The sequence below is a fragment of the Phoenix dactylifera genome, chromosome 7 (assembly GCF_009389715.1).
Source record: "Phoenix dactylifera cultivar Barhee BC4 chromosome 7, palm_55x_up_171113_PBpolish2nd_filt_p, whole genome shotgun sequence".
In the NCBI taxonomy this organism is placed as follows: domain Eukaryota; kingdom Viridiplantae; phylum Streptophyta; class Magnoliopsida; order Arecales; family Arecaceae; genus Phoenix; species Phoenix dactylifera.
This window is the reverse complement of record NC_052398.1, coordinates 6541564-6565501: the sequence shown is the minus strand read 5'-3', so window position 1 is coordinate 6565501 and position 23938 is coordinate 6541564. Positions and strand designations below refer to the sequence as shown.

General features: G+C 38.3%; 3 protein-coding genes across 5 annotated transcripts; 1 reads left to right on the top strand and 2 right to left on the bottom strand.

The window, feature by feature from the left end:
- Nucleotides 1–866: 866 nt before the first annotated feature.
- On the bottom strand, nucleotides 867–5794 carry LOC120111319. The gene is made up of 2 exons (XM_039128123.1): nucleotides 5197–5794; nucleotides 867–1290 (listed from the first exon to the last, which is right to left on the bottom strand). The coding sequence occupies exons 1-2, from the start codon at nucleotides 5745–5747 to the stop codon at nucleotides 1032–1034; spliced, it is 810 nt and encodes a 269-aa protein (XP_038984051.1). The 5' UTR covers nucleotides 5748–5794; the 3' UTR covers nucleotides 867–1031.
- A 6382-nt stretch (nucleotides 5795–12176) lies between these two features.
- LOC103710041 (MLP-like protein 423) lies at nucleotides 12177–13259 on the top strand. The gene is made up of 2 exons (XM_039128122.1): nucleotides 12177–12424; nucleotides 12764–13259. Exons 1-2 carry the CDS (start codon nucleotides 12244–12246, stop codon nucleotides 13033–13035), a joined length of 453 nt encoding a protein of 150 aa, XP_038984050.1. The 5' UTR covers nucleotides 12177–12243; the 3' UTR covers nucleotides 13036–13259.
- A 455-nt stretch (nucleotides 13260–13714) lies between these two features.
- LOC103710042 (rac-like GTP-binding protein 3) lies at nucleotides 13715–22537 on the bottom strand. Of its 3 annotated transcripts, XM_039128120.1 has the most exons (10): nucleotides 22351–22537; nucleotides 22100–22212; nucleotides 21870–21957; nucleotides 21653–21762; nucleotides 21484–21547; nucleotides 19238–19302; nucleotides 19051–19116; nucleotides 18856–18956; nucleotides 17021–17112; nucleotides 13715–14241 (listed from the first exon to the last, which is right to left on the bottom strand). In XM_039128120.1, exons 1-9 carry the CDS (start codon nucleotides 22388–22390, stop codon nucleotides 17040–17042), a joined length of 720 nt encoding a protein of 239 aa, XP_038984048.1. In that variant the 5' UTR covers nucleotides 22391–22537; the 3' UTR covers nucleotides 13715–14241; nucleotides 17021–17039. The 3 variants fall into 3 exon arrangements, with proteins under 3 accessions (XP_038984048.1, XP_038984049.1, XP_008793848.3); XM_039128121.1 differs by having other exon boundaries at nucleotides 22100–22537; XM_008795626.4 differs by lacking the exon at nucleotides 17021–17112 and having other exon boundaries at nucleotides 22351–22535.
- Nucleotides 22538–23938: the final 1401 nt, after the last annotated feature.

Genomic DNA, 23938 nt, shown 5'->3' with positions numbered 1-23938 from the left:
ATAACATATTGTTTTAGTTAAGATTTATCATAATCATCAGCCTTTGCCCTTGTTTAAGTGATTAAAGCTATTATTTATCTATAAATTCACAAGTAATGCTTCAAAAAGTAGGCTATCATTATACATTGGATTGTAACAGCTAGAAGTTATGGTGCACTATGACTCGAGTTATTGCAATTCTACCTTTACATTACACCAATTTTGAAACATCTTCTAGTTAAGAGGAGCGGTCTGCCTCCGGTATACAATTGTTTGGTCATGTTATCATTCATAGGGATGTTCATCAGTCCTTTTTCAGTAGTAGATCCTTGTGATCCTCCTCCATAAGCAGTAAGCTGGCTGCACAAAATCGTGGTTCAGCTTGATTGATCATCCTACATAACTCAATTTGGATCTGATATATCTGTAATACCATTGATCGATTGCGTCGGCTCTAAATTTGAGAGTGCGCTAATTTTGATCAGGTCTGTGTTGGGTCTGACCAAAATGCTTGCATTGCAATCATACTCAGGTCATGGCTGAAGAACTGTCTGCTAATGTTAAACCCTAATTTGGGAAATTGGGAGTTGCCCAGCTACTGAAAGATGCAGGGAGGGCAGGCTCCCACTTCTGGTTCTGCTGCTGGTTTTCCTATCATCCACAGATTCTTGAGGTTCGACCAATATTTTCTCTCTCTTAGGTGAATGCTTTGAGATAAAGGTACTAAAAAGATTATATATCGAGCAATCATTTATTTGTTCAAACATCTGGCCTTACTCTTGAAGTCCTAGCCTATGACAGGTTGTTTTAAATTGAGACTGGACAGTGGCATTGACAGTTAATACATCATTAAAAAAGAGCAGGAAACAACTTACAGGAACATAGGAAACAACCATAAGGCTATTTCACGGCTTCCACCATTCATCAAGAGAACTTGTCACAATATATTCTTTCAATACATGTATACAGCATCCTCATCGAAAAATAGAACTTTAGCATACAAAGTTATCCACTGATTTTGTGGCACCACATGTAAATAATCAGATGGGATGTTAGTTGCAATCCGAGACATCAGACTCATTTTCATCATCTGCAATCGGTGGGAGTTCTTTAAACATCAAGTACCTGCGCCGTTTTAAAAACAGCCAAGTCAAGATGCTGTCTTTCTTGACAACCTTATAACCAGCTTTCTCATACAATCTGAATGGACCTTTAGAAGCCACTCTGCAATGAAGGTATACTTTTCTTTCAGCCTTCATCTGAATTATCAGTTTTTCACATGCCTTTAGAAGTTTCAAACCAATCCCTTTCCTAAAATAGAGAATAAGAACAAATCATATCCTGCAGAATCTCTCAACAGAAATCATGTGTGAGTGCATGCAGCATATTAGCCTTTGATTACTTAAAATTTTAGAACTTAGAACTAACCCCCCCAAACCCCCCACCCCCCACCAAGTAGTTTGAAAGACATTGTAACAGCAAGATGCTAATTCAGGATGACACCAGCAGTTTTCAGCTTGCTAGTTTGAAACCAGAAAGAGAAAGATAAAGAACATGACTGTTAGTGATGGAGAAACAAGTATCTTCGTATAGGAATTATGATAACAGTCTGAAAGCAAGTTTACAAAGTTACATTGACAAATAATAAAATAGTACAAGCAAAAAGAATTTTAAAGGATTACCTTATAGATTAATAGTATTAGGCTTCAGAAAATGTTAGAGCAATTACCACTTTGTACCCAAGGTATCATGTCAAGGTCTCATGTAAGAGTCTTCGACCTCTAGTACATCATTGCATCTTAATCATAAAAAAGGAGCAGATATTCTCACAAATATTTATCGTTTCATCACAAGAAACAAAAATAACAGTGGTAACCATAAATAACCCATTATGTAGCTAATTCCCGTTTTTCAAATATGCCCTTTCAAGAAAAAAAGAAACAATTAAAGCTGAAAATGTCAATATCAGCCATAAGAAGAGGGAAGAAGGGAGATAGAAAGCTTGAATCAGTTGGTGCTAATGGCACTTCCCTTAATAACAATCAGGCCTTGACAATCACCTTGAATAAATCTAAATATATGGACAGTCCCGTTCCTTTCTCTCAACCATGCATCTTCAAACCTCAAAAGTCATTACCTACAATCCATTTCTTTTTTTTTCCCTTCTATGACATTGAGACTTGCAATAAACTGAAACTCTGAAATTTTGTCACGAGTTTAAGTTCATGTGTTTTTTTAAAACACGGACAAGGATGGGAATTTTCCATCACAAAGTTTAAGTTCGTGTTAGATCAGACACTGCCGATTTGTATTTCTGAATATCGATTATGCAGACTTTTCAATAGTCTTGTGCCCTGCTGTTCCTATTGAAGTTCTATGTATATCTTAAGCTTCTGGTTCTTACTCAATTTACATATTCATCAAGGTATAGAAGCATTAATTATTAAGGTTTAAAGATCTTGACAATCCTTTAAAAAAAGCAGACAAAACATAATTCAGTACCACAATGAAGGATGGATTTGAAACATTAGAAGATCTGCAGTTGAATTCTTTGCTGCAATTATTTAATCTTCATGGCTTGGTGATTTTTCAACATGATCTAAGCATAAGAAGATGAAAGATTTTTATGTGGGACCTTGCAAAATTGCTAGCTCCAAGTAACTTCTATAGGGCCATGTAGCAACCTAGTCACAGATAGAATTGTTTAACTTTAATTCCTTTTCAACATGCTCTTAAATTTATTATGTAATGGAAAATACATAAAATCCTTCCTTCAGCTTTCAGATTATGCTTGCCATACAAGCTGAACATTAGAAGGCCTTTTTTGGCTAAGTATCCTTCTTTTGAAGCTTGCAAGCTTCATATATACCTTTAGATCCCAAACCAATGGTCAATCAAGTTGCTATCGTGTGACCTTCACATACCATCATATCTACCGACATCAAATTGAGATCAAACAACAATTTATTACTGAAATTATCATGTAATTCACCAAAATAGTCTTGTGAGGATGTGTTCTGTTTCATGAAGTATTAATTAGTAGGTAATCTTCATTTGAGAATGTTTATGTTATTTCTGGTATTGAATATATATTTGGCATGCCTCTCTCTCCAAGCATGTACATGTTTGGAAGATGTTACTACAGAATAAATTGTTCGCTTCCATAGGAGACATCATAATCTGCTTATGAACCATGTTCTTACTGCATTGCATCCTGTCTTTCATACTCTGATTGTCATTCTTGCTATCAACTTCTTTTTCACGTGCTTTCACACAACAAATTCTCTGGTATTTGGAAACTCTGTCCATGTCTAAATTCCAAACTGCTAAGCGATTTGCTGATAAGATGTAAGTTTCGGTTTCAAAACTATGTTCATGTTGATGATCAGGTTGCAATTGGATGGGCTAAAACCAAAACATAAGGATCAAAAGTTGAAAACATTATTAAGAAACACAATAACAGAACAGTTGATAAAACAGTAGACGATATTTCAAAAGAATTTTCCTAAAATTATTGTAATGAAACCTTTTTTTTTTTCTCATTTTCCCCCAATACTGATAGGATGAACTTTAGCACTTGCAAATGTATGGTATTTTTTTTCTTTATTTTATACTGAGTTACATAACGACTCAGATTTCAGGATAAAAAAAAATTGTAAGAATCAGCATGTCCTTCAAGTTAATACATATGGCTTAGGCTAGAGACCTGCTGTCATACAAACATGGGAGTAGTTTCAACGCTCGTGAGACCATTTGATGATCTGATATGTAGTAGAGGCCACCGATTCTAGATGTGGGAGGGTGCAGACCTTGGCATCTGTGCTCATGTGCATCGCATGCAGCTTCTCTTTTTCACAAATCTTGGTGCGTGATCAAGGCTAGCGCTGCATTGGACTATCAAATGATATGATGAAGGTCATAAAAACCTATATCCTACGAGAATTAGCATATTGTCTTAGGAAGGTTCACAATGAAACAGAGTTGCAGCTTTGTTAAAATCCAAAGGTTCCATGTCATGAAAGAGTGAGTCAATGCCCAATCTTGTATCGTAGTCTATGATATAATTGGTTATTGAGGACGGGATTTGCTAGTGTAGTGATTATTTTGATTCTAGTTTTAGAAAGAGCCTAGTTGATTTATACAGTTATAAGAGTAGTTGATCTATAATGCTCTAGGACTCCAACCAGCAAGCTCAGGTGATATACTTTTTTCTTATTACTGTTATATGGATGGATCTGTACCAAAGCCAAGCTCATTCTCCTCCCCTTTATCCCGTTCTCCATTATTCTTCTACTTTCATCTTGTTATACTCAGAATTTTCTTTATTCTGATTTGAATGTAAAATTGATGCATGTATCCAATTAATCGTTTATTCAAACCAACTCCAACCTATGCTACTTCTAGATGCAAGTGAATCAAACACCTAGATCAAAGTCTAAACAAACTTGGGCGCATTAAATGTGGCCTGTAACAATCTAGGACCTCACCCAAAAAGACAAGCTATTGGGGTTCCTTGGTCCTATATAAGTACCCAAGATCTACCCAGTGCATAGCCGATGTGAAACTAAACACATACTTGTACTAGTGCTCACGTGCTGCCTCCATTTAAGGCCTAACGTCCTCGCCCGGCTAAAGGTCCAAATCTATCAAAATTCGATCATAAATGCTGTAAATCCAACCACAAACACCACAATCAGCTCCTGGTCAGACCAAATCGATTCATGCTGCACTATCCACTAGTCCACATAGCCCATGGATTGGGTTTGCTCTAATACCATTTGTAACAACTTAGGATCTTACCTGAAAAGATTAGTTTATTTAGATTCCTTGATCTACCCAAAATCTATGCAGTGTATAACCGATGTAGGATTAAACATACGCCCGCACGAGTCCTCACACGGCCATTGCCACTATCATACAACATCATTCTCATGGCAGTGGCAGGTTTCCAGAAAGAGCATTACCCATTGTCCACCCAACCCACGACCAGGAATACAAGCCAAGTACAATTACCAGCGCTAGTAGCTTGCAAGCCAAAGATTCCAGAACCCATGTCGGCGATATCAGACACAGGAACTCGTCATAGAGCAAAATAAGTAATCCATCAGCAGCAAGCATTCCATGGTTAAAGAAAACTGTAGCTGCTAAAATCAAGAATGGCAAGAAACGAAGGAGAGCAATTCTAAGAAGCAAACCGGCAAAGAAATAGATCCATACCTCCGAAGCGTCTTCGTCACAGAGACGTTGCCAATGTATGGACATTCCTTAGGGGGCCGAGGCGTGCCGACAGCAGGATGCGCCCCGAGAGCATCGAAAGAGATTTCGGCAGTGCATGCCAGCTGCGCCTCTTCGCCATCCTTCTCCTTATAGAACCCGACGAGCACCGCCGCATGCGGAATCACACTCCGCCGCTCGATCATATATTGCTTCACCACGAAGGCGAACATGGAGATGTTCCCGCCCGGCGACTGCTTGTCCCTGTTAAATGACTCGGCGAGGAGCAGGGCCACGGCGTCCAGATCCTCGTCCTTCATATGGCGGATCTCCAGCCATCCGTGGCCGATCTGGCTGGTGTAGCGGAACTTTTCGAGGATTTGGCGCCTGTCGAGGCCGTCCGGTTCGACGGAGGGTCTCTGCGGGGTCTCCGGAAGAGAATGGATGGCGCAGGTTGGACGGCACCGAGGTGGTGGAGGTGGGGGAGGGAAGCGGCGGATGTGTTGCAGGAAGGGAGCTTCGTGGAGGGAGAGGGAGGTGGGGGGAGACGCCATTGAGCCGAGTTGGTCTGCGTAGGGAGGGTGGGGAATGGAAGGAGTGCATTTTCTGAAAGTGGGTACGTTGCTGCGGGGGAAGAGAATTTGGTTCTCTGGCACTTCGGCTTTCGGCTTTCGGCTGGCGACTTTCCGAGCCGCGATTCCATTTCATGGCGGTTATTCTTTGCCTCCCTGCTTGCACTGAAGGGATTGGCGGTTGGGGAGGGAGGGAAGTTGAACTTGACCCGCAAAAGGAGATGCTCGATTCCTTTTTTTTTTTTTCGTTGGTTTTTTCTTCCGAGGAGTTCAGACTGCGTATGGCTGGCCAAGGGACTAACGAATTCCTACATGAGATATTCCTCCTCTTTTGTAATTTGATAGAATATACTTAAATTAAAGCTATATAAATTACCGTATTTATCAAAAAAAAAAAACTCACGAATTAAGTGGGCTCCACTTCTGGCTCAGCTTTGAAGCTCGATAATTAACTTAGATTATAATGTAATCCATCTCAACTTTTAGCCGGCAGTTTAGTTTATTCACTGCTGCATGCAAATCTTTCCGACAAATTTCATGTTCTATTACCCTAGCGAGACGTGTATATAACATGCACATATTCATATAGTAAGAATGATTTACGTCAAATACTTTCTATATTAATTTATCATCAATATTATATTTATTTTGGGATGGCTTGGCTCACCATTTTGCTCAAAAAAATATTCTATTAATCCTGTTTTATGAAAATTAATAAGAGATTAGGCACTTTTAGCAACAAAAGATAAGTTCTCTCTCTCCGAAAGAGAGGAGAAAAAGAAAAACTATTGTAGAATGATATTGGCCTCTATGGAGCTTAGGACCTTTCTGTTGTATAGGACGAGACGACATATGTATTTTTTTAGTCCTGTGACAGGTGTGTGTTCCAAGTCATGATAAAAGATATCAAAGCCAGTTATGATGCTTGTAATAAAATTCTTTCCTTCCAACTTCCAAGTTGATAAATTAGTCGATTTCAAAAAGATCGAGCAGTGGTCCTATTGGCCCGCTAAGACCAATGAATACGACTTCTTGCCTAAAGGAATGAATCATGAAGAAGGACATCTATATTAAGAAACGGCATTGAGATCCCAAAAATCAAGATGGATAGGTAGAATCAGGGCAAGCTTAGCTGCTATTGAACTCAGGTTTAGATGGTACAATCTTTTACATCCCAGGCATAGATAGAGGCTTGATTCTATAAAGCACCATTCTTTTGATCTGTGTCTTGATATCGCGAGTGCTAACGTCATGTCCCTAGGGGCCTAGGCTTCGATTTAGGTAGAGGAGGTAGGTATAGAATAACAGCTAAAGCTGGAAACTCTCTCGATCTTAGATAGAGGAAAGAAAGAAAGAAAAAAAAGTGCAAATTGTTATGAATAATATCAAAGCCAATTTGAACCATGAGCAATATAGCTACAAATCACTGTAGAATGAGCCATTTTGGAATTAGTAACAAGACAGTCGTGATATTTGTAATTAGACTCTTCCCTTCCAACTATCAAGTTGATAGATCGATCAAGCTCAGAATGACCAAGGAGGGGCTAGTAAGTAGAGCTTCTTTCCTCAAAAAGTGAGTCACCAAGAGGGAACATTTGTATCAAGATAGTTAGAATCGGAATAAGGTACAGCCACCATCAAAATCTGGTTCAAATATTACAACCACTCACCCCTTTGGCAAGAAGCAATGGTTCGATTCCGTAAACCATTGTTCTTTAGGTTCGGCTCACGTTTAACTCTATACCTTGACAGGACCAGCCCAATCCTTAGGCGACTTAGGCGGTCATCTAAAGCTCCGGCCCAAAGAAGGCCCACCGCAAGAAAGGCCTTAAAAATAAAATGAAAAAAAAAAAAACACTTCTGTAAGTTCATCTTAGGCCGACCCACTGCAGAAAATGTCTCAAAGACGAGACGGCCTTTGGCCCCAAATACATTGGGTCACTTCTGCGCCCTGATACCACAAGTGCTATGCTTAGTCGCCTAAGGACCCGAGCTTCGATTTAGATAGAGAGGCTAGGGCCTGATCTTTGATGGAGAGGGTGGAGTCATAACCCTATCGGTCTCCGGGACACACACACACACCAACACCTCGCTGCTTCAAAAGCTGCTTTTTGTCTTCAAGGAAAGTCTATCTCCGCTTAGCTAACGGGGGGATATATAATATGATTAACTTTTGAGGATTAAGGGGGAATATATCTTGCTGGATCCCATTAGGCATAAATTCGTATCGTAAAAAATTATCTTCCCATTACCGCAGTATCCAATCCAGTCTGCTCATGAAGTCAAACTTCTGCTTGGAGCTCACCTTCACCATCAGCTTGTTCAAAAGGTGGTAGATTCATTTCTTAATTAATCACGACAACCTTCAAATTAGTACATTAAAATATCAATAGATGTTTCTGACAATTAATCCAGCACTACTTAAAATTTAACATGTTAAAATATACAAATATATATGCAATTCAGATCTCTTTTTGGCTTTCATCATATCTTCAAATCAGCATAAAGCACCTTCAAACCAATAAAAATAATAATAATGATAATGATAATAAAAGAAACTATTGGCGCATAACCAGCAATCACAGAAAGCAACTAATTACGTGTCCTGATATCATGAAAGAAATAAGTCCAAACTATCAACCACGAAATGGAGCGAAGGAGCCAAAGTGTATCCGGAGTAGGAGCCCACCCTTTCCATTTCCTCCCTCAGTAGCTGGGCGACTCTCGACATTGCAAACTGGGGTTCAAAGGAGATCAGTTGTAAAATTAGTGCAAAAGGAGTACCAGCCGGGCCAAAAACGAAGCTGATACGAATTAGTTCTTGTCTCTCAAAATTAGACTCAAACCATCTGATGAATAGTCATATTTTAGATCTCAATCTTGGATCCAAATCAGCTCTGCTAGGTTCATCAAGATAGACTGGGATGCCACCAAACCCACTCTAGCAGCCTGTAAATAGGATAGATCATGAAGGATCCACTGAAGAGGGACTGAAGAACAACTATATGAATGATGACACTGACCATTCTGGCCTAACAATTGAATATCAGATGCAAAGCATTCCACTTGATGTTTTTGAGTCGTTGTTCATAAACTGTGACAAGTGATCAGAATACATTTTGGTGAAGCTAACTGAGCAGTACACAACCTAAAACATATTGGCAAAACTATGCAACCCTTCAAAAAACTTACTTGGAGCAGGATATCCTTCAATGTCTGAAGTTTTTGGATGTCATAACCAGCCATAAGGCGGACAAGCAGATAGACACCAACGGACAATTCCAAGGAATTGAGGTATATGAAGCTAGTATTGCAATAACTTGAGTTCCATTGGAGCATAATAAATTTACTATTTGCACTAAGCTGGTGCAATTTAATCTATGGTGATCTCTCTCTCTCTCTCTCTCTCTCTCTCTCTCTCTCTCTCTCTCTGCGCGCACACGTGCAAGTATGCATGCATGTATGAATCCAGCTAAAAATCAAAATAAAGGTGAAAACAACCAAAAATCTTGTGTCAAAATAAGAGAGTATACCAACTTTGCTAGTTGGCACTCTCATGGTATTAAGTCATATTCATAATGCAGCATCAACACCATTTTTTCATGTTGAAATTATATGCGAAATTGTACTTGAAGCAGATGCTAGAAAAGCGCCAGCTGCAAGAACTAAACTCGCACTTAATCCAGTTACATACAACCAAACATAGCATCACATTCGAACAGAAGGGGGAAAAATGGCCACCACTCCTTAAAAAAAAAAGGAAAAAAGGAAACCAGCCAAAAATTGAAAGAAAAGAAAGAAAGAGAAAGAATGAAAAGTCTGGATTTTTTTAATAAATATCTACAATATTGATTTCAATTAAGACCAAACTAACCCATTTTTGTAACTCTAGACTCCCCTAATACTCCTAAAATAGGACTTCTAGAAGAACAAAGAGTCTTCCCTATGCTTTCCTAGCAAAAAAAGAAGCAAAAAAAAAAAAAAAAAAAACTTCTCTAAAATAGTAAATTTCATCATACTAGGACCCTACATAAAAGATCATGAAAATCTCTTCAAAGCACAATCCTAGTAGGTCTAAAACTCTCTTAATCAAACCAGTCCCTAGAAAATATAAATTCTAGAATCAACTTTTGACTTCCTTTCACCCACATTGCCTACGCTTCGCTTTTAATATTTTTGATCTTCAACTTTGACTACATCTTGTTGCTCTAAGAAACTCAAACTTTCATGGAACATTTTCTAGAATGTCTTAACATAAAGGCAGTGAATGAAGCACAAACAAAAACAACACTAGTTCATAAGAAAGTTTTAAGCAAATCAAAACAATTGACTTAAAGCTAATGTCCAAAGTTAATTTTCATAGGAAGTAGTCGTTAAAAAATAGACCATATAAGAAGCCACCAACCTGTTAAATGCAAAGGCCCATCAGCCCTATAACTATCACCAACTTAAGAAACTGATAAATCACCCAACCCTTTCCGGTGCATGGGGTCTGAGGTTAGCTTAGCTAAGAATAATACAAAAAGCTACAACAAACTATGACAAAAAAAGCTATTCATGATTAAACAAACCTCAAAAACATATAAACTCGACTGGAGAACATTTGAATAAACATTTTATCTATTAACCCAATAAGTTTTCATAAAGTTGTTTGTCCAAGCATACAATATACAAATAACCTCCATAAATTAATTTGAAGTCAAACTTGATAATACCTAGTAACATAGTGTGATAGCCAACACAAAACAAACCAAATATGTGAACCTATTGTGTAAAAGTTTAGATAACTGGCCCCCAATTATATCTTCTAAGGGCCTTGCATCTAAGTATATCTGCTAAGGGCCTGTGCAAATTCCAGACTTGAAACTGCATGAAGAAGAAAAGATTAATGACCTTTTTTTTCCTTTATATAACACTTGACAGAGCCATGCTTAAATGAGCGGCCTAATCCACGAATCCAGCGAGAAATTCAGCCCAATTTCACTGGATTACCCAAACAGGCTCTAAATTTTAAACCATTTGCATGGTACCCGAAACAAATAAACACTTCATGGATTCGTTGAATCACATCTATCAAAGGAAGTAATCTAAGAACATGGTGACATTGGTAAAAAGCAACTTGATATGTTACCTGCCTAACTAACAAAAATATGTTATTTTGGAGTGTTTACTACTTAGAAACCAGAAAAACATATCTAGTGCAACAAGTTTAAAAGTGTCGAGGAAAGAGAGAAGGAAAGAAATCATCAACAATGATGAAGGTCGGTCCAAGTATTACTATACTGTCCTGGTGGATTTTTACAGTGTTCTTATGCCTGCTACACGAGAACAATAGTGTTCTCCACAGTTGATTGCATTTTAATGTCTGGCTTGTGTGAAACATATTTCAGAGGAAGCTGATTTTGGAGCTACATGCAATAAAACGATGTCCCTTCATCTGAACAATCAAGCATCATTTATCATAGTGTCGCGGTCCCAAATTTATCTAAAAACTAGGGATTAGGGTTGTATTTTTCGCGCGAAGGAAGGATTCACCTTCCTTCACACGAATTCATCATTGGATTGCATAATAGTTGCTTGAAGATTTATGCAGCGGATGAATAAGAGAATTCGGAATGCTTTGAGATCTATGCAAAGAGCTATCCAATGATCAACATCATGAAAGAAGATAATTCATTCATTCGCGTGGAAGATACAACCTGAACCTAAAAAATAAGCCCCATCCTTTGGACCAGCCAGCTATAAAAGTGACTCAATAAATTTCCTAGGTTGGTCTGCCTCAAATTGCCGAGATTGTTAGTTGAGAGGCATGTGACATTTGTCGTCGAAGCATAGTAGCTTAGCATTTCTCACAATTTTATAAGAATAATCAATCCTTCTGGCGTTCAAATGTCTGTTGACCCAAGTTCATCAGCAACTAGAACGGATTAAATTTGGAGAGAAACATAACAATGAAAAAATAATAATTATACTAGTGAAAAGAGGAGAAATATTAAAAACAGTATACCTACATTTGACAAAGAAAAATATATCAAATTACAGGCAAGCAAATTAGTAAAAGATATTTCATGTCAATAAACTCGAGGGGTATTACAAATTAGGCTAGACACAGCAGTTGCACCTCTCCTTGCTTTATCTCTTTTGATATGACAGTAAATGTAATTCTTGCTTACTCTGAAGGAAAAATCCACCCCCAGGCTCAAGCCGCTCAACCCTGCTTGAGGTTTGCTGAGTTTCTCAGTATCCAAGCTCTCAACTCTGCTCTCCCCGCCGGCCAGAAATTTGACAAGCTGCACCGACAGGTAATAAATACCATAGCCTGCAGTTGATGGAAATTAAGGAAGCACTTAATGGCAAGTGCAGGTAGTTGGGAGTTACATCGAAATGAACACTATATATGCCAGGTCACCTTGTTTGGGATTCATGCTATCGAGCGTTTTGTATCAGATTGTGCAATAGAGAGAAAGCAGTGCCATCGATGGCCTCCAAGGCTGAAGTGGAAGTGGAGGTGAAGTCTCCTGCGGACAAGTTTTGGGGAGCTATAAGGGACTCCACAGATCTCTTCCCCAAGATCTTCCCTGAGCAGTACAAGAGCATCGAGATCGTCGAAGGTGATGGGAAGAGCGTCGGCACCATCCGGATTCTGAAATATGCTGAAGGTAGCAGCATCACTAGGTGTTCATTTAGGCACCAAATTAAAATATTTCTTTGAATTCCTAATACGTTGCTGAGGGCAACGAAAACTCCATCTAATCTCACAAAGCATTTTTTGTAAGGGATTTTGAAACCAAGTAATGAACTGAGCAACTCTTCTTGATAGAATACTGCTAACAGGAACAGAGAACAAAAGCAATGCCAAGCGGGAACTGAGTTGGCAGAATTCTATCAACAAGAGTTGCTTAGATTCTGAGAGATCGTCCTCGATTTATAACACTGACACGTAGATGATGTTAGGATTGCAAGTTAATTTGTCCGAGATCATGTGGGCGTTTTGGCAGGGTTTCCAATTGTCACATTCTCCAAGGAGAGGATCGAGGTGGCGGACGATGCAAACAAGCAGGTCTCATGCAGTGTGATAGATGGGGAGCTGGTGGGCTTCTACAAAGCCTTCAAGGCCACTCTTCAAGTGGTTCCAAAGGGTGAAGGTGGCCTGGTGAAGTGGTGCCTCGACTACGAGAAAGCAAATGAAGAGGTCCCTCAGCCGGACCTCCTCCAGGAGACGGCGGTCAAGACCTTCAAAGGCCTCGACGCTTACCTCCTCCAGAACTAATATGTCCGAGTTCAGCTATTTGATGTGTTGGTCGTGCTGGAAATAATGGAAGTAGTCAGGATATCTTTACGGTAACCATGACTACTCGTAGCTTATGGGATCTTAGTGTATCGATTTGCTGGTAGCCATGCTTCTCTCGCTATGCATGGTTAAGCATCCTCTATGAATTATCCATTACTTTTTTTCTTATTAAACATCAGTATCCAAACTTGGATTCCTGCCAAGCGAAGTCCTAATTCCCGCGACTGTTAGCAAGGGAAATCATAAAATGCAACGCTGGGATGGCTAAAGTGAGCTATGATTTCACTGAGGTGGGCCGGTCGACGACTAAAGTGATGCTTGGTCTTCAAACCAGAACATGAAAAATTAAAATGAAGAGATATTTACTTTCGAGAGATGCTCGATAGGTTGGTTTCATAATTTCAGAGAAAATTGAGCACAAAGATAATGGCACCCTTGATCAAATGGTGGCTGCACTCCACCTGCAATAATCCAAGATATCGACGATATCCGTCGCGCACTGAGTGGCCTGATGGAAAATTGTGAAGAATCCCACAAGCCATTCCAGTATCATCCGAATTCCCTAGTGGAGATGATGGAGGTGCGAATTTTAAACCAATGATCCAATATGGCAGAGATAATGAGACCTCAAAGCTCTTTCGTTTGCGAGCTAGGTTCATAGAAGAAAACATAGCAGTTTATTGTAGGAAGGCATACTAGCCTCGCTTGAAAGCACTGTAATAGTTGGAGAGTACTGAACATGGAAGATTTGAGTTCCATTAGTTCTGAATTACAAAAAGAAAAGAAAGAAAGAAAGAAAGAACCACTGCCATCTGAAAGTTTTACCCGCTGCAGGAGGTGACTGAAACTAACAGATATGTCCTGCTAAATCATTTAGTTGCCTTGGTTAAGCTTCTTGATTCAAACAAAATTGATACTAAATGAACATGGCATCAAGAACAAACATCCTCCTCTCTGCAAAAGAACATATATTTTCTTGTTTCGTTGCGAACAAAATGATTCATTTACTTCTGATACAGCTGGCAGGGCACTTTACAGTTTCCAAGAGGAACTGCACCATTAACTCAAACCTGATGCACTCTTGGGCCAGACATCAGCATAGCATTTTCTGCAAGGGAACTCTAAATGTGATCCTGAGGGTGCTTTTATTTAAAGCACACAAGTTTCCACCCAGAAATGATATTCCTGCAGTCACAACATGAAATTTGTTTCAATGCAAATTCTTTCAAAGATAACATAAAGGTTTTGCACTGTTCATTCTCACATTATCAGTATCGAATCCTGGAAGCAACTCAGAAATCTATTGTGCATGGCCATAACATGAAACATAAACATTTCAGAGAAAGAACGCTGATGAAACCTGAAACATTTCTTGATTAAGATTAGTGCCAGTCCTCATTATGCTTCCAAGTTCTCAAGGTTTTATCTTACCAAACATGCTTTCGAACTAAGATCTGCACATAGGGCTCTAGAGAGTGTTCAAAGAAGGGGATCATCTAACACAAACAAAAAGCACAATCTCTAAGGAATTCAAATTAGGGTTTGTGCAAGCCACTACAGCAAACATATTTTCCTTGTAATCATAGAAAAATTCAAGTAAAAAACTTATTGGCAAGGCTGCCAATATATCTAACATCAAAAATATAAATTATTATTAGACAAACAACTTCCTCACCTAAGTTTCGCACATTGGACTCCTTAATCGTCTCCAACATCGCCATAAGAAACCTCACCTAGTCTCAGATTGAATTTTTTTCTGTAAGTTGGGTTGTGTGATGTAATATCTGTGGAATTTCTTCAATAAATCATGGGATTTGCTCCATTAGGTCACAAGAGATTCATCTACATTCTTCTTATAGAGAAAGATCTAGATTTCTTCAGTGATTTCTTGGATGGAAAAGATAGTCAGGAAGCATTTTTCCCAGGTGACAACTCTCAAAGAACCCAGGTGTACCTGAGTTAGCTTGGTAAAGAAGTTGATCACATAAGTGGCTAATGAATAGGAGGTTTCATGACACTTCCATGAGTCCCTATATTCCATGCAAATATATATGTAATACCAGGATACTAGTTCCCTTAATTTGGTATAAAATATTTACCATGAGCAGCTAAACCATCTCCAATAATTGGCTTATTCTTCTTTAACCATCAATTTTTTCAACGTTTTTTAGGGAGAAGAGCAACAAGTACTCTCTTTGATTCCTTGATTGCTCGGAATAAGCTCCATTTTCTTCCCATTTGATTTGGAAAGTTGCCTGCCTTGTTAGCATAGCTCGTCTTAACAATTTGAATTATAACACCATTTGTTCCTTAAGATTTTGGTAAGTCAGCATTGCTTCCATCCTTGGCCTGACTAGGTGATTTGCATGCATTATTGCATGGGTTGTGTGGATTGCTCTATGGCCATCACAAAGGAAATTGATGCATAAGAAGGACCTTATTTGAGTCGAAGTGAAACTCAACTTGTTAAGTCGAGTTTGTTTGTTATCGCTAGTTTTAGGACAAGAAGGTTTAGAAACTTGTTTCCACTCTTCCAAATCTCATGGTTGAGTTGGGAGAGTCAGACCCTTAGCACCCTTGTGGGGGTAAATCAAGTTGATTGGTTAGGGGTGGAAGCAAAAGGATATACACTTGAAGGAGTTGCCCCCTGCATAATCTTCCTAGAATTTCTTTGAATGATGATTCAAGGTCCATGATTTAAGTACCAAACCATATCAGGCCATACTAGGTGTATCATACCAAACCAATAGGGAACTGATAGTTGGTAGACCTCTTGCCCCAAGTGTCATATAAAGAGATGTGCCATAGGGACACACGTCATAGCCTATGCTAGTTAGGTACCTGTATGGGTGTTAAAACCGATCTTGGCAGGTTTTGACGTAGGGACACACGTTATGCATAGTTTTGGCAAGAGTTCCCTTGCACTTAAAGCAACAATAACAATATTCTGATATACAAAAGGTTTCCAAAAATTACTGTTCTTTGTAACAATGAGGATCCTTGAGTCTTGGGTATAAAAGAGCCAAGCTTAAGCAAACTCAACATCAGCTCCTTTTGTAATCTAACCAAATTCGAGCCAACTCGGCTAATTTCGGGCCAAATTCCAGCTATTCAAGAAAGCTCACTTCAGGGAGTTGATAAAAACATAAGGTTTTTCAAATCTTTCATTTAAATATTTTGAGCTAATTATTTTGGTTAATTTTAATCTTACAGTTAAACTACATTCTATTAATATAAATTCTATTACTTTAAAATAAACAAATATAAAAGATATATAACAATAATTAAAACATTATATATAGATATGTATACAAATTATTGGTATATTGATAATATGGCCCATACTAGTAAGGTCCTATACTGGTTTGGCAGGTTTTACCGTAGGGATGCATGTTATGCATGGTTTTGGCAGGGGTTCCCCTAACATTTAAAGCAATAAATACCAGCATTGTCATGTAATTGTCATGTACAACAGGTTACCAAAAATCTCTCTCCTTTGTAACAACAATGATCCCCAAGTCATGCGTATAAATGAGTTGAGCTTCAGCAAGCTAGACCTAGCTCAAGCAGCTCTTTCAATAATCGAACAAGTTCGAGCCAACTTAGCAAATTTCAATCCAAATTCAAGCTGTTCAGGAAAGTCAGGGATTTGATAAGAACATAAGGTTTTTCAAGCCTTTCATTTATATACATTAAGCTAATTATTTCAATCAATTTTAATATTATACTTAAGATACATTCTATTTATATAAATACTATTAATTTAAATAAATAAATATAAAAATGTGTATACAATAATTAAAATGTAATATACACAAATTATTGGTATATTTATATTTTGAGTTTAATCAAGCTGACCTCAAGTATGTTAAGCATAGCTCTAGATTGGCTCGTCTACGAACTAACAGAGCAAAATTCAAGCTGAATTTTGAGGAGGACATGAGCTCGATCACGAACAACTCACTCGTTTGATGGTAACATTCTCATACACAAAAGGTTGCCAGAAGCCTTTGTCGTTTCATAATGATGATCGTTCCCAAGTCCAAAGACTTCAATCTGCAAAAGGCAAAGCAAAGAAACTTTTCGATCTACTTTTTTGCATGTATCAAGCCATAAAGGAGTGCTTGCAATTATGGCAATTTGAAAAGCAACCTCCAAGCCCAATATTCTATAGGCAATCCACAAAGTCTTATCCAAATCATGGCATGCCTGATAGTTCCCTCCTTGGGTAGAAATTGGCCACCACAAGCATTCAATGGCATGAACTTAAACAGCAGAGAATCCGACACCTTCGTCATATCCTATCGTATGGAATGGGAAGACAAAACAAAAAATTATTAATTTGAAGAAGCTCAAACTCATTACCAAGTTGCCACTTAGCCTTAAGATATCTCATATATAGGTATTGTAACCGGTCTTCTTATGATCAGTTTAATAGGAAATCCACCAAAATATGTCTAAGAAACCTCCCCACAAGGACAAGGTGTCATTAACCCCTTTCCACTTGTAGATCCTCTTCAAGAGAGTTAAGAGTTTTAATAAAACTTACTTAAGCTTGTTTGCCTTCTCTTCTATCACTTTGTAAAACATCATTCTAGTGTCTAGAAGCATCTTGTGCTACCTCCGCCCAACCATTCCCCTCCATTTTATATAGGTTGTTTCTCCACCAAGGGATTTCTTACTTTATGCTAATCACTCACAACATAAAGGGCGCCCTGAGAATCCTAGTAAATTACCATGAAGGTCAGGCTTGCTCATGGTTACTTTGTTGAGATGAATTGTCCCCTCCACATGAGATTGCCAGAGCAGATGAAGACAAGTATGTGTATATGCATACATAAACATATATGTATCTATGTATGTATATGTATGATGTATGTATGTATGTATGTATGTATGTATCGAGAGTAAGAGTAGATCTAATATCATCACACAGCACTAAGAAGGTTAGTCCTGACCAAATGAACAAGGGACCGGCAATGATGATCCGAGCTATTGGATGTAATCTACAATCTCTAAACTGCTTATTGTCAGAAAATAATGTGATTTGAAGATTCCTAGCCTATGCATCCAATGGTCAAAAAATATACATTGTTTCATATTTTTTAAATTATTTATTTGACTGCTAGATGTATAGGCGGTGCATAGGCTAAGAATCTTCAAATCATATGATTTTTTGATACTAAACAATTTAAAGATAGTAGATCAGATCTAATAGCATGAATCACCGATGGTCGGGCCACTAATTGTTTGGTCAAGACCGGCCTTACTAGGTCTGTTGTGTGTCTACCCATATAGTAACTAGACTCTATATATACATATATACACATAGTAACTTGCTATATGACTGCAGTGATCTAGAATGCCATGAGTACAGGGGAAACAAGATGAAAGTAGCTTTGAGAACTCCCAAAATACCATAACAACTCATCTTGAAGATCAATTATCAGACAATTCTACAAGCAATATTTAAGCAGAAACTCTCTCTAAGTCGAGAATCCATGAGATAGAGAGAGAGAGAGAGAGAGAGAGTACATAGATATTTACATTTAAGGTCAGCATAAAGGAAACAATATGATATGTTGACAAGGTCATGAAGCAAATTGATGAATCACAGCGAAAAAAGTTAGAAAATCTCAATAAGCAAAACTAGCAATCTAAGTTGGATTATAATAAAAAATATTACAGATGCATATTTAATTTAGATACTATATGTAGCAATCCTATAAGATAACCAATATAAATAAAATTTAAGATTGAGATGACTCATTTTCATGACCAAGGAATGCAGTTACTGACAATAGTGAACATCCATGCTGTGGCTTTTTCTTCTTTTCCTTCTGTTTTTGTGGAGGCCGAATAACTATCTTGGTGGCAGCATCAAACACTGCTTTGACATTCTGCAAATTGCCAAACAAATCTAACACTAGTCAGTTGAATAAGAACATATTTGATGGGAGGAGATTACTGAATCTGACCAGCCGTTGTATTCACCTGTTGTGTTTTCGAGCTACACTCTATATAATACGCAGCGCCTATTTGCTTACGGAGTTCCTCTCCCTGACATCAAGAACCATGACCATTAAAATGCTAATTATTCACGTTCTTATGATAACGAAGATTGAAGTAATATTAAAATGAAAGTAGTATTAAGTCGCATGCCTCACAAGGAAGTCGATACCTGAGCAGTAGTAACAGGTATAATGCCAGGATGGTCTGAGAGAAAATATTTATCTTCACGAAGATCTGCAGACAATATTAATGCATAATTTAATTAAATAAATAAAAACAAAAAGAAATCCGATGTAAATGCATGGTAAGCATGTATATAGATAGCACAGATATGATAATCCATCTCCATTTTTTCAAGCATTGTTTCTGATTATTCATGGTTTTCCTTTTCAACAAGCATATTCAATCCAATTTTCTCCTAAAAAGGCTGCTTATCATTTCAAAGCAACAACTGTGAAAGAATTCTCATTCTCTCCGTGTGTTTTTTTTCTTCAACAGTTGCAAACAAGTATAAAACTCTCTCCTTATCAAGGCCTTCTCTCACAATTACTTGCAAAACATTATCACATAAATTTCTTTTCAAGCACTTTATTCTTAATCAGTTCGACTCCTAATAATAACAATATATAGTTGAGCTATTTCTTCACATCTAGATGGTTAAAATAATTTTGTCTGACTTCAAAGATTTCATCCATTAAAGCTTACATATGTGATAGGACAGAAGTAAATGTGTTCAGGAAATGGATTTGCTACTTCAGTTAAGGCATGAGAGGTGTGATTCAACAACAAATTAATTTCCAAGTAACTAATTGAACTGACTTGCCTACAGCACTTCTCAAGAAATGTTTTTAATGATTCGATACTTCAGTTTGCTAGTTCTGTTTATTAAATAGGGAGGATTTTGTCAATTTGGCTTTATATTTCTAATGTGTATTGAAGATAGCGCAACTCCATAACATCAAATCTTACCATTTCCTTTCATCTTCTAGCCTTTTCCTGGTCTAGAGGAAATTTGGAGACAGCAAAGCCTATTTGTAGCTAGCAAAGAATAATTATCTAAAATGATGGTTATCATTTTCTATCAAAGGATGGTTATAATCGACCACCAAAGGACGAAGCACCTTCCCAAACCCAAGAGCATTGTACAATCTTTTTGGTAATCTTAAGCAACAGAAGCACAAGATCTTGTTTTGGAATCTTACGTGATGACATTTACTTTAAAATAAAAAAGAAAAAGGTATCAAATGCACAAAAAAAGGTTATGCATAGGTAAAGGAAAAAGAAATAATTTGCAAAAAGAAATGTAAGGGCAGTCAAAATGATAAGATTTAAGTTGTTGTCATGCTTCAAGCTAAGAAGGAAGTTTTTCAAACCAGACCCAAGTTCTGTACGCATCCAATTGAAACAGATGCATGTCGTAAATCAGTCTGATTCCATCAGATGTCTTCTATCCATGTGTGAACTATGGAATTTCTAAAATTATGAAGTTGAGCCTCTTTTGCATGAGAGTATATGTTCAATTAATCAGACACGAAATGAGGCTAACTATTCAAACATATTTAATCACACACAAAGTTTAAAGGAAATTCATCCACTACCGACAATCAGAAAATTTCAAAAAAAAAAAAAAATGCAACAAGATGACACAGATTTTAAAGCCTAAAAAGAATCTCCACGCTTTAAAAGATGGTCAAAATGTGCAGTGCCCCTTATATACACCCGGTTGACCCTGTAGAATGCCCAAAAGTAGGGTGTCTACAAAAGCTTTAAAATATGATAATGAAGGGCCAAGATTAGTGGATGTGTTTGTGAATAGCATAAGACCAATCTTATATTGCACCATATTCAGCAGTATGAAAAGATTGTAATGTCTAGCAGCATTCGTCAAAAAGTAGAGCAGAAACAAGGTCGAATATAAACAAGAGCTGCTTTTGTTCGGTAATTTTATAGCATACCCAGATCACAGTAAGACATTATTTTTATAATCAAAAGCAAGAAAAATCTGCCAATAACTATTGGCACAGTTGGTCGGCACCTCACCCCTAACGGCTTACCCTTTATGAGGTCCAAGTCCCAAGTATCGCTATAAGAAGAAAAAGAAAAGCAACAAAAAACTGAATGAGCATATGAAACATCAAACATGAAGATAACTTATATGACCACTTTAAGTTGCAGATCATGGAATCCTAAATCCATAACCCCACCAAAATGACACAGCTCTAATGTCGCAACTGTCAGCCTTTCATTTCAAAGAAGCAAACTATAAAAGCTAATTCTGAAAGGACCTTTTATTCTTTCACCCTATATCACTTTTGTTTATCAATGTACTCATAATGTCCTTACAGGATTCGGAGCTTAGCTCCTCAGAAAGTTCTAAATGAACAGAAGAAATGGCAATAGCATATTTCACTTTACCCAATTTGGTGCCGACCAGCACCACAGGGACTCCCGGTGCAAAATGCTGAAGCTCAGGTATCCACTAAAAATCATCAACAAAAACAACCAAAAGCCTCGATATTTTAGACAACTTTAAGATAAAACCAAATACAAAACCACAACCACAAACCCACGATCTTATGCACACCTTCTTCAGAACATTTTCATAGCTCGCTCGGCTCACCAGCGAGAAAGCGAGCACAAAAACGTCCGCCCCTCGGTAGCTCAACGGCCTCAATCTATTGTAATCCTCTTGCCCTATCAAAAATAAAATCCAATGAAATCAAGATTTGCTCAATTCGACATTTCTATCCGACAATCAAGCAACCCAAAAGGAAACAGAATTTGCGAAAGAAAATCTTTACCAGCAGTGTCCCAGAGGCCTAAATTCACGGTGGTTCCATCAACAACAACATTGGCGCTGAAGTTATCGAACACCGTCGGAATGTAGTCCTAGAAAAGATCAAGAATAGAAACCGAACAAGTGAGAGAAATCCAAAAAAAAACTTTTTTTTTTGGAGAAAAAGCCGAAGAGGGATCAAAACCAAGAAAAGATTTCTCCTTTCGAAGAGGAGGGGAAAGAAGAGAAAATTACGGTCGGGAATTTGTTGCTGGTGTAGCAGATAAGCATGCAGGTCTTCCCGACGGCGCCGTCGCCAACGGTCACGCATTTGATGAACCGAAAAGCGCTGGACGCCATCTTCTTTGCTTAAACCCAAGAAGAGAAGAGGAAGGAGGAGGAGGAGAGAGAGGGAAAAGGAATGTGAAAGAAAGAAGCAGATAAAGAAAGAGAGAGGGGCAGGCGCCACTTTTGAAAAGGGGACGAGAGGGGGGATAGTTAGATACCGATGATTCTCACCGCCCGTAGCTTTATTTTGCTGCCCATAGAGATATAGAGATGGGGTTCTCTCTGTCTCTTGCGCGCCTCCCCGCTCTCCCCTTAACCAATGAGTCCAAAGAGAGGGAGGAGAGTTCTCGTTTCCGTTTGGCTGTCGCGCTTGCAGTGGCCTTGGAAAGCGGACGAGAAAGGAAGGAGAGAGAGAATGGAAGTGACATATGGACGAGCAATAGCAAACGAATTGGTCGAACTCGTTTCTGAGAGCGCGGACGGATGCAGTCCAGTGTGGTTGAGCACCGTTCAAACGTCACTAATTGCGAGTCAATTGGGTCTTGGCCTTCCATCTTCCGTCACATAATATAAACCAGTGAGCCAATTTAAGAAGTCACGGTGACGCTTGGTGGTAGCCATCGTCTCCATTCATGTAGGTGCTAGTAAAATATGATGCCCTTAGTGTCTGTTATCATCCAAGAAAAAAAAGAAAAAACAACGTGCAAGCTCGAAGGCCTTAGAATACCAGACGAACATAAGAAGGTTAATGTGAGGACCCGTGCGGACATGTGTTTAGTCCTACATTGGTTATTCGCTAGGTAGATATTGGATATTTATACAGGATCAAGAAACCCAAATAATACCTTCTGACTAGCCATATTGGGTGAGGTCCTGAATTGTTACAAATGGTATAAGAACGGGCTTGACCCATAATCTATATGGACTAAGGAACACTGCAGCACGGATTCATTGGGGCTAACCACGGGCCGATCATAGTGTTTGTGATTAGATTTAAATGGACTTGAATCCTTAATCCGACGAGGACGTCAGAGCTTAAACGGAAGGAGTATGTGAGCATCTGTGCGGACGTGTATTTAGTCCTACATCGGTTATTCGCTTGGTAGATCTTGGATACTTATTTAGAATCAAGAAATCTAAATAATACCTTTCGGCTAGCTATTTTAGATGAGATCCTGAATTGTCACTCTTAACCAAGAGCACATATATCAGTGAATTGACCAACTTCGGTTCCAATGGCAAAAACGGGTCAGAAGTGATCGGTTCCTGTATTAAAATCGTCAAGAAGCGTACTGATGCTATTCAGGAACCGAATCACGAACCTACAAGGGTAAATTCCCAAGGAAAAACTTACAAGTAACTTGGATACGGTTCATTTTGGAAGGACTTTTTTTTTTTGAGGGTAGGAGAAGTATCCAGATTATTGCTTCAGGACAAAGGGATAGCCGAAGCAAGTGCAGTGCCAGTGATAAGGGGGTCATGAGGGGCCAAATGCCATCAAAAATTTACTTGGAAAGCAGGCCGAGGAAGTTAGGAACTCAGAAGAAGCGCCCAAGAATTCGCAGCCGCAAGCCGAAGTTGGCCATAAATGTGCCCCATAACTCTCTCCGAGTGGTCGTATTTTACAAAATTACAAAAAGAAAAGGAAATTTAAACCTTGTGCATGTCAAACGATTTTGAATATCCTCATAAATAATTAAACTAGCATGTCGAAATAATTTTGTGACGTGGTTTTTTTTTTTTTTTTGAAACCCAGCTTGGTCTTCACGCAAAACAAAGAAAATAAATTAAAATGATCGAGATAAT

Excerpts from the sequence above, each read along its gene's own strand:
- LOC103710042 (XM_039128120.1), bottom strand. The coding sequence starts at position 22,390 with ATGGGCAGCAAAATAAAGCTACGGGCGGTGAGAATCATCG. Across the intron at positions 21,958-22,099 it reads CCAGCAACAAATTCCCGACC|GACTACATTCCGACGGTGTT; the intron begins GTAATTTTCTCT and ends GATCTTTTCTAG. Across the intron at positions 21,548-21,652 it reads ATGAAAATGTTCTGAAGAAG|TGGATACCTGAGCTTCAGCA; the intron begins GTGTGCATAAGA and ends GATGATTTTTAG.
- LOC120111319 (XM_039128123.1), bottom strand. The coding sequence starts at position 5,747 with ATGGCGTCTCCCCCCACCTCCCTCTCCCTCCACGAAGCTCCCTTCCTG. Across the intron at positions 1,291-5,196 it reads GTGACGAAGACGCTTCGGAG|GAAAGGGATTGGTTTGAAAC; the intron begins GTATGGATCTAT and ends TCTCTATTTTAG.
- LOC103710041 (XM_039128122.1), top strand. The coding sequence starts at position 12,244 with ATGGCCTCCAAGGCTGAAGTGGAAGTGGAGGTGAAGTCTCCTGCGGAC. Across the intron at positions 12,425-12,763 it reads GATTCTGAAATATGCTGAAG|GGTTTCCAATTGTCACATTC; the intron begins GTAGCAGCATCA and ends GCGTTTTGGCAG.